The sequence below is a fragment of the Oryzias latipes genome, chromosome 7 (genome assembly GCF_002234675.1).
Source record: "Oryzias latipes chromosome 7, ASM223467v1".
Lineage (NCBI taxonomy): Eukaryota > Metazoa > Chordata > Actinopteri > Beloniformes > Adrianichthyidae > Oryzias > Oryzias latipes.
The window spans coordinates 12142339-12152224 of record NC_019865.2 but is presented as its reverse complement, the minus strand read 5'-3'; the positions used below and the strand labels follow the sequence as shown (position 1 = coordinate 12152224).

At 41.0% G+C, this 9886-nt stretch overlaps 1 protein-coding gene across 3 annotated transcripts; it reads left to right on the top strand.

The window, feature by feature from the left end:
* Window positions 1-3727: 3727 nt before the first annotated feature.
* LOC101171246 (solute carrier family 26 member 10) lies at window positions 3728-9270 on the top strand. Of its 3 annotated transcripts, none has more exons than XM_023956593.1 (18): window positions 3740-4412; window positions 4557-4667; window positions 4792-4949; window positions 5635-5799; window positions 5877-6029; window positions 6102-6184; window positions 6276-6423; window positions 6523-6636; window positions 6769-6846; window positions 6926-7021; window positions 7348-7454; window positions 7636-7705; window positions 7869-8051; window positions 8139-8193; window positions 8276-8367; window positions 8459-8513; window positions 8621-8727; window positions 8816-9270. In XM_023956593.1, the coding sequence occupies exons 1-18, from the start codon at window positions 4148-4150 to the stop codon at window positions 8852-8854; spliced, it is 2079 nt and encodes a 692-aa protein (XP_023812361.1). In that variant the 5' UTR covers window positions 3740-4147; the 3' UTR covers window positions 8855-9270. The 3 variants fall into 3 exon arrangements, 2 of the variants coding, with proteins under 2 accessions (XP_023812361.1, XP_020560302.2); XM_020704643.2 differs by having other exon boundaries at window positions 3746-4412; window positions 8279-8367; XR_002873524.1 differs by lacking the exons at window positions 8621-8727; window positions 8816-9270 and having other exon boundaries at window positions 3728-4412; window positions 8139-8171; window positions 8279-8367.
* The last annotated feature ends 616 nt before the right edge of the window (window positions 9271-9886 follow it).

Sequence of the window (9886 nt, the reverse complement as noted above, 5' to 3'; positions counted from 1 at the left end):
CATTCATGCATTCATTCATTCATTCATTATGTGAAGCATGTTTTTTTTGAAAGCCCAGAGAAAAGCGACTGCATTTGGGTTGGACGTGGAAACTCCACATGTAATGGACCCAACAGAGATTTTGAGCTGTGACCTTTTTGCTGTGAGGCCACAGGACTAACCACCATACAATACCAAACTCCCTTAAAAAGCTTATATTTTTCAAAATGTTTAGGTTGAGTATTGTTATGTTGAAGTGTTTTAATGTGTTGAAGAGTAGAAACACCAAAATGAAACTTTCAAAAAAAGTAACACTAACATTTAAATGAGCAGGTCAAGACAGTTCTTAGGGTAATTGAAGTCCTCTGTACTCCTTCTTTGTGCTTAAAACACGTCTTTGCTCGAGACACCAAAATGGGAAAGCAGAAGAGCACTGTAGTGACTATGAAGCTGCACAATGTGAAGATGCTGTTCTGGCTTGGAAAAGTGCATCCTTCTTTTTTAAGTCACGGAGATGCCAACTGTTTGTAAAATTGATCATGGAGAAGAAATTAATAATTGCAGAACGTGGGCTTGTACCCTAACCCTGAAAGCATTTCACTGGATCGTTTGCCCTACATCTGCATGCAAAACAGTTTTGGTATCAGATGTCTTGTGTTCTCATAGGTGTACACTGATCTTAACTCATTTCAGGGCCACCTGATTAAAAACAGCCTTGAGCTTGTAGCTTTAGTGTTTTTCTCAGGTACTTTCATTGCACAACATGAACACTTGACCAACTGTCTGTTATGAAAGTGCAAGGGGGGTGGTTTATCTAGTTTAGGGTTGACTCTCCATATCCTTTTCCATTGAAAGCATTGTTCCTAAAACCACAGATTAATATCTTGTTTAAACAGTCTGCAGACACATCACTCCGTTGGTGTGTTTATAAATCCTCTGGAGCTAATCAACACAATGGGCCACATTCCTGCCGTTTGAAGGAAGTCCCTTATATCACTGCACCCCCCCCCCACCCCCCACCACCACATGAGATACAGAAATTCTAGGAATATGACTCAAGAACAAAAACAAGTCTCCTCGTGGATCTTAGTTTGTTTCTTTTAAATTAGAAGGCAGTAATTTATCAGCAACAGTGCATGCAGTCCTTTGCATCAGCAACACATCCTTGGACTTTCAAGGAGAAAAGACAGCAAAGGGAAGATTAGGCGCAAACTCGCCGATGTTTTCCTTTTTAGATTTCCAAATGAACAGCCTGGAGCCAGCTATTATCTATTTATTTCAGAAAACTGATATGTGTGAGGGAACACCAATCAGCCCCTCTCTGCTAAAGAGTGTCCTCTGAGATGATGTGAAACCAAGCAGTGAGGCAGACTCACATCTATAACATCAAAATTCCCCAAAAATGTTTTGTTAAACAGTTAATATAAATAATCTAATGGTCAATACCTCCTAAATTAGTTAAAAGAGTTTGAACATATTATTTATCTCTACATTCTACGGTGTGAACTTTGGGTCAGCAGGCCTCTAATAAAGACCTCAAATAAAACAAAATATTCATTCATCTTCTAATCCATGTTATCCCTTTTGGGGTCACGGGGCCTTTTCCGGCCACTTTCAGGTGAAGGCAGGGGACACCCCGGACAGGTCGCCAGTCTGTCGCAGGGTCACAATCACACACCCATTCACACTCACATTCACACCTCAATTTAGAGTGACCAATTAACCTATGAAGCCTGTTTTTGGACGGTGGGAGGAAGCCGGAGTCCCAGGAGAAAACCCACGCATACACGGGGAGAACATGCAAACTCCCCACAGAAAGGTTCCCCATTGGTGTTCTGTTTCAGGTCCCCCAGCCGGGACTTGAACTGGGGGCCTTCTTGCTGTGAGTAAATGTAATTATAATGAAAGGCAAAGAATTGGGAAGCATCAACAAAAATCATTTTGGGAAAAGAATCTAAATAGAACATTTTTCACAAAAAAAGAAAACAGAAAAACCTTGGTTAATCTTTTTCCAAAGTCAAAATGAAGCGATGAACTCAGCAGACATGTGAGCCACATTTGAGATCATGCTAGATGTGAGTCCTTGAACGTGCATTCAGTCCATGGTTTCCACACTGGACAAGCAGGGAGGGGCTCCTTTTTCTTGATTTTTTGTTACTTTTTTTACTGCCACATGTTCTGGCACCTACAGTTGGAAGAGGCTTGGTGCAAAATGACAAAGTGGGACAAATCTTGTAAATCTTCTCCAGGCTTCTTTTCCCATGTATGAAAGAATTTGTGCCCTTTAATTAATAAACTGCAATTATTAATTTCTTCTCCATGATCAATTTTCAAACGGTTGGCATCCCCGTGAATTAAAAAGGACGCCATCCATACGTCAATACCAAATCTGTGTCCCTGATAGGTCTCAGTTCGACCTGGTTTCAACGCTTATTCAATGGCCATGCATTTTGTACAAATAGCCCGAAAACGGTCGTGGGAACTTGCATAGCTACAGGTGAGCGCAAGAGTTTTGAACGCAGAAGCCCGAAATGCGCATATACTCTCATTAATGCATTTTATTGAAAGTGGCCGCTTGAACATGCGTTGCAAAAGACGGTGTGAACGTAGATTGATCATTGAAATTTTGAGCTGCTACCGATTCAATCCTTTTTTTTTACTAATTTAATTTAATTTAATTTGGACAACCTTATGTGTTGCATTCTTTTACTTAACTTTACTCAACCACTTCAGTTGAAGTGGTTTCTCGCAAAGTCTTAGCATGGTATGATGTTGCAATTTTATTTTATTTTTCAACCTTTTACTAAAACAAATTCTAAACAATTATTAGTCAAAAACCTCAGAATTCAATTTGATTTATTCTTGTAATTCATAAAATGATCTAACTCTAGCCACAAATGTGCTAAATGGTTAATATTTTGATTGCGTTTTACTACCACTTTAGAAATCCCAAAGGACACTTCAACACATGGGCAGCAACCAAAACTTCAGTCCTTTATGTAGAGGTCAAACACTCTACCTTTGCATTATCCTTGCAAATGCATCACCTTAGTATGCTTTTTATAGTGTCTGCTTCTTTTTGCACCTTATTTTGATTGGAAACCTGAACGAAGTGATGTTATGATTCTTCTTTGGAGGTCATCTTGGTTTTTGTGCACAACCTTAAATGGAAATTCAAATGTACACAACAATGTCCCAGTAAACACTCACAATCCTCTGGAGTGCCTCTAACTGAGATATTGTGTTTTTTGATTTCTCAGCCTACACCCATGACCCCATTCATTGAATGTTTTGGTCCATCCACACCGAAAAAACTTGGGTGTTGTCCGTTGTGAATACTTAAAAGAGGGGCACTGCCTGCTTTTCCTCACGTAGTCTTGCTGGATGAGAGACATACCAAATAAAAGGGAAGTTATTCAATCAAAAGCAGAGTCTGAACCAGAAAAAAATGTCTATTTCCTTTGACTGATGCTCCACAGTGCAACACTGGCTTTCTTTTCACGTTCAACACGCAGCTTTCTTGTAGTACAAACACACAAACATCTTCCTCTCCAACAAAGGACATCTGTCATCACAGATCATTTCTGATCAAGGATGAGGTGTAGTTTGATCATTCAACCAGGCTTCATGTGTGATTGAGTTACACAAAACTGCACGGCTATCAAGCCTTTTCCCTTTGACTACACAGTTTAAACACCCACCCATGACAGACATCCATCCCACTCGGAAATGAACAGACAAGCTCTGAGGTTACACCAACAATACCACTTTGATCTGTGTGGGCATTTCACAGTGCAGCACATTGTCTCTACTCTGCATCCTCCTAGTCTCCCTAGTCTATACACATCTGAGTTTGTTTGAGGGAGGGATTAGGGGAGAAGGACACCAGATTAGATGACTTGTCTGAAAAACACTTTTAGCATTAGGACCCCGGGGATCTGTGCAGGATATAAGTGAAGCACCGAACTTGTGGCAGCTCAAAGATGTTAAAAAAAAAAAAGTTGCTTTATACTGTAGAAAAAAAGTTGATATGTGAGCCATGTCATTGGCTGGAGAGTCTCCGCGCAGGAAAATACAATGGCTCCTTAGTTCAGGGCAGAGTCTGCTATAAATGTAATCCATGTGGAAATCACCTGAGTCGAGTCGGCAGCTCTGAAGGGGGGACAGCATGAGCGCTTCCGTGGCCGTGTACCGGGACATTTTCACGGAGGACCGCTTCAAGCAGGCTTACGGCTCCGAAGAGGACACAGGTGGAGGAGTGAGGCTCCGGGACAGGCTGGCCGGGAGGTGCAGGTGTTCCAGGGAGGCCTTCCTTCACCTGCTGAGGGAGAGAGTCCCCATTTTTAGGTGGCTGCCGAGGTACAAGCTGAGGAAATGGATTTTAGGAGACACTATAGCTGGACTGACTGTGGGGATTCTTCATATTCCTCAAGGTACAGTCAGGGGTTCATTATTATTATTATTATTATTATTATTATTATTATTATTATTATTATTATTATTATTATTATTATTATTAATAATAATAACAATAAATATTTGATACGATACATAAATACATGGTTTGGTCTGAACAGGTATGGCGTTTGCTCTGCTCACATCTGTGGCTCCAATATTCGGTCTGTACACCTCCTTCTTCCCTGTGGTCCTATACATGATCTTTGGCACAGGTCACCATGTGTCCACAGGTGAGGCCACACACATTGGTTTGCTTTTATTTCTCCATGTAGAAATAAATGACAGAGGTCCAAATGTATGCATTTTCCTGCTGTTCTCTCCACCGCTGTCACTGAGGAGACGTTGACTTTTCAGGCACCTTTGCTGTGGTGAGTCTCATGACCGGCTCTGTAGTGGAGCAGTTGGTTCCCACTCCTCTTGAGATGAACTCAAGCTCACCTGAAGCAGCAGGATTTGAGGCTCAGAGGATTGGAGTGGCCTCAGCTGTAGCACTTCTCTCTGGGATCTTCATGGTAACGCGCATGCAGAAACACAAAATGTTAGGGGGTGAATCATCTAATCGAAGAATAGATTTAGATTCCAGATCGATCTGTTTGAGGCAGGTTGTTAATCGAAACGAGCTATACCATTATAAAATAATTTAAAAAATGAAATAAATCGATTACATTGATTCTGGAAAATATCATTTGGATTGAGAAATGGCAGATTTATTTTAAGGTAACCTTAAAACAAGCAAGTACCATCACAGCATACAACACACACGTGATGACGCCAAATAATGATCAAGCCATCATTCCAGTCCAGTGTGTGGAAACACTTTGAATTTTCAATGACATGTGACCATACTGTGCAGTAGAATAAGACTAAAAATAGTTGCAATTATTTCTTGTTTACTTGTTAGTTTGTATACATTTAATTTACTCTTGATTATCTTACAAGGAAAACTTCCCCTGCACTGTTCAGGTATTTATCTCTGAGTCACTCTGGTTGAATTTTTGGCTAAGGATGTCCTTGGTTGATTTTAGGTCAGTGAAGGGGATTGTTCAAAATGAACTAATCGTATCAGCGACCACAAATTATGATATGAATTGAATTGTTGTTAAAATAAATTGTTAAACCTCGTTCAAAATATCTATCTAGAGGTAGATTTTTCTGTGCTAGTAGCATCAGACTTCCTGTTCTTCCTGTCCCCTTTAGATCTGCATGTTTGCCCTTCATCTGGGCTTCCTCTCCACCTATTTGTCAGAGCCGATAGTGAAGGCTTTCATCAGTGCTGCTGCCTTTCATGTGACCATCTCCCAGCTGCAAAGCATGCTGGGGCTGCGGCTCCCTCGCCACACCGGAAACTTCTCCTTCTTCAAGGTGATCAGAGTTTTGCAAGTTGGAGGTTGATCCGAAAGAGATTGCTAAAGAGTCTTGTCGCCGGTTTGTGTGCTCAGACGTTGGTGTCAGTGATGGAGAACCTGCCTCACACTAACACAGCGGAGCTCATCATCTCACTGGTCTCCCTGGCTGTCCTGGTTCCTGTAAAGGAAATCAACGTGCGATTTCGGCATCGTCTTCGTACGCCCATCCCCGTGGAGATCCTCACCGTGAGTCGGCAGCTTTCTGAAGCAGCTGAGGTGCATTAATATCACTACCAGTGTGTTTACTCCTCTGTCCAGGTGATTATTGCTACGTGTGTAGTGTATGCTTCTTCCCTGGATTCTATCTACAACATTGAGATTGTTGGGGATATTCCTGCTGGGTAAAACTACTTGCTTACATGATCACTAATGGAAACTAAAAGTGAAATCGGTGCTGAGACATATTTGTTTACTCATTTGTCCATCTTTCAGCTTTCCAAGGCCTCAACTTCCTGCCATCAACACTTTCCCTGCCATTGCTGGAGACACAGTAGCAATCACCCTCGTTGGATATGCTCTGTCTGTCTCCCTGGCTATGATCTATGCTGATAAACATGGTTATTCTATTCAACCTAACCAGGTATAATCCAGCAATGTCCTGGATTCTTGATTCATACAAGTTGGATTTTTCAACTTTTTCATCATTTGGGGATAAATCTGTAAAAAAAAATATTTTTAGGAGCTGCTGGCCCATGGGATCTCCAACGCTGTGTCTGCCTTTTTCACCTGCTTCCCCAGCTCAGCCACTCTGGCCACCACTAACATACTAGAGAGTGCTGGAGGACACACACAGGTACTTGGAATGATGCTTAACAAAGTTGAGGATAAAAACTGTCACTGTAAACTAATTTCGCTACTCAAAACAGAGACAAAATCATATTTATGTTTGACCACAGTCTGTATACTAACATGCCTCTTCCTGCAGCTCTGTGGTTTGTTCACCAGTCTGGTTGTCCTTGTTGTCCTGCTGCTGATTGGACCGCTCTTCTACTTCCTGCCCAAGGTGTGCTCATGTGTGTAGATCTGTGAACGCACTACGGGGGAGAAAAGGCCTTTTCACTCATGCTTTTGTCTCTCCTCAGGCAGTTTTGGCATGCATCAACGTAACAAGCCTCAGGCAAATGCTCCTGCAGTTCCAAGACCTACCGGAACTGTGGAGAATCAGCAAGCTTGATTTTGTAAGGACCCGCAGCACAGATGCTGAAATAAGTGTTAAAAGAGAAGTGATGGTCTTTGAGTTTTTTAATTATTTAGATTTTTGCAGGTTTGTTAGTAAAGGGGAGATGTCAATCTTTAAGTAACTGTAAGGTTTATTCAGGCATAATTTCAAATAAGAATTTAGCCACTTGACATTTTTTAATCAGATTTGGAGCCCATAGAACATCAGGCAAAAATATTTACTGAACTTTTGCTCTCATTCTAACATTAAGAATGACACCAACCTGCTTCTTGAATAGCTTGAAACTTAAAATAGCAACACATTATTGCAATGGTGTCTGTGCAGATGGTCTGGATTGTTACCTGGTTGTCCGTGGTGGTCCTCAATGTAGACCTTGGTCTGGCCATCGGAGTGGTTTTCTCTATGATGACAATCATTTGTCGCACACAAAGGTATGTGTTTCTGTCCATCTGCACTGCAGCTATTGTAGAATGAAGCAATCATTATTCCAGAGAGGATACTTTACACTTCTGGAATAATTTTTAACATTCAAGCATAAAAAAGAAAAAGTTACAGGCATGACATTTTTCGTGATTTGTGTCAGTTTTATTGTTGATGATAATTATTTAACAGGGTTGCTTGCTCAGTTCTCGGACGCGCCAGCAACACAGAAATATACAGACCTTTGGAGAACCATAATAAGGTAAGATTTTTTTTTATTGGTTTTTCATTGTAATAATAAATAAAAACTATTCTTTTGTTTTAACTTTAAGGAACATTTCCAGTCTCTTATTCCAGAAATGACTTCTAATCTTTATACTATTTGAGGAAAAGTGCAGCTTTTAACCATACTGTATCTCCTATAGTGCTATGAAGTGCCTGGAGTGAAGATCCTGACTTACAATGGCCCCATTTACTATGGCAACCGAAGCTTCTTCAGGGAACAAATGAGTAAACTGTTGGGTCTGACACCGGAGAAGATCCGCAGGAGGGAGAAAGCCAAGAAAGCCTTGGAGAAGCAAGAGAGTGAGACAGTCATCTGCACCGTGGTACCACTTTGCAATCACTCAGTATCTTCAACTAAAATGTAAATCAAAACTAAAATAACTATATATTTTCTTGATCTTTCTCTTTAGGAGAGGGGTATTGCAAATACGTCATTTTCCTCTGTGAGTGACTTCTTTAAATCAGGTCCGAAAAGCTTTTTATCGAGCTAGATCACTCCGTTTCTGATTTTCTTGTTCTGCTAAGGCAAAAGTTTTTTGTTTCTAAGCAGAAGCATCAGAAAGCGATCTGGAGGCTGTTCTGATAGATTGCAGCAGTGTCATATTCATTGATGTTGCTGGAGCAAGGCTCTTCACACAGGTTAGTCTGCAAAGAAAAGGACAAGATTACACCTCTACAAACGCTTCCCCCTTTCTCAATGCCCTTTGATTTCTGTTCTCATTTTTTTCAGATGTGCACCCAATGCCAGAACATTGGCGTTTCTGTGTATTTGGCAAACTGCAATGGTAAGGTTTTATGAAAATGTTTTTCTCTCTACAGTTTTTTTGACACTGTTTAGCATAATTTATTTCCTGACAAATAAAAACTTACAGCAGCATTTCTGTCCCATCAGAGAATGTCTTGAAGATCATGACATCGAGCGGCCTAATGAGCCACATGAATCCTCAACATATTTTTGTCACAGTGCATGACGCTGTGACGTATATTCAACAACAGAAGGTCAAGTTTAAGAGATTCTCCCAGAGCAACAGAACAACAGAAATGTACTGTCAGAAACATTTAACAAATCGGTGTTGTCGTCTTGTAGGAGAAACCATCAGAGAACACCTCAACAGTTTGGGTCTGAACATGGAGGACTCGTTTGCTCACTTTGGCTGAGTGGGACTACAACGGCAAACTGGATATCAGCCAAGATGTTTATCAAGTGTGCAGGAGGAGCATTCTAGCATTTTAAGCCTGTTCTGATTTTAGAGAAGCATTAGCAACTATGACAATACAGTGTTACTACTTCATTTACAGCTGCTGGACACGCTCTTGAATTATTGGACAAAACACACATTTTCTCATATTGCCCAACAACCAAATACTTTCCCTTTTACTGTTTATGCTTTTTTGCATAAGAACATGTTTCCACTGTAATATTTATTACATTTCTTTCTATGTTACACAAATACTTTTGTATTCTGGTGTTGCTGATATTTACAGCACTTGAAAGCAGAGCTTGGATATGTATATGTGTCTAATAAAAATAGGATTGGAGTATTTTTCCTTTAAGTAAAATATCCATACAGAAAGGTCCACCATTGGTGTTGTTTCAGGTCCCCCAGCTGGGACTTGAACCAGGGGTCTTCTTGCTTGCTGTGAATCAAGAGAGGTAACCACAGCGCCACTGTGGAGCCCTTTCTGTGTGGAGTTTGCATGTTCTCACCCTGCATGCGTGGGTTTTCTCCAGGTACTCCAGCTTCCTCCCACCATCCAAGAACATGCTTCATAGGTTAACTGGTTACTCTAAATTGTCTCTTGGTATGAATGTGAGAGTGCATGGATGTGTGACTTTTGGCCCTGCGACGGACTGACGACCTGTCCAGGATGTCCCCTGCTCTTGCACACGAGTGGCCGGGATAGGCTCCAGCAGCCCCGTGACCCCAAAAGTGACAAACGGGTTTAAAAGATGAATGAATGAATCCAAATATCATGTACCACAATTATGGAAACTAGGGGTACATGATTTACCTTTTAAAATGTATATTCTTTCTTTTTTGGGGTTTGCGAAACATGTTGACGAATGTGAGGTACGGCACTTTTTAGTCATAGTTGACTCGAGTCAACTATGGAGTCCCACAGGGCTCAGTCTTGGGACCGATCCTGTTTACGCTTT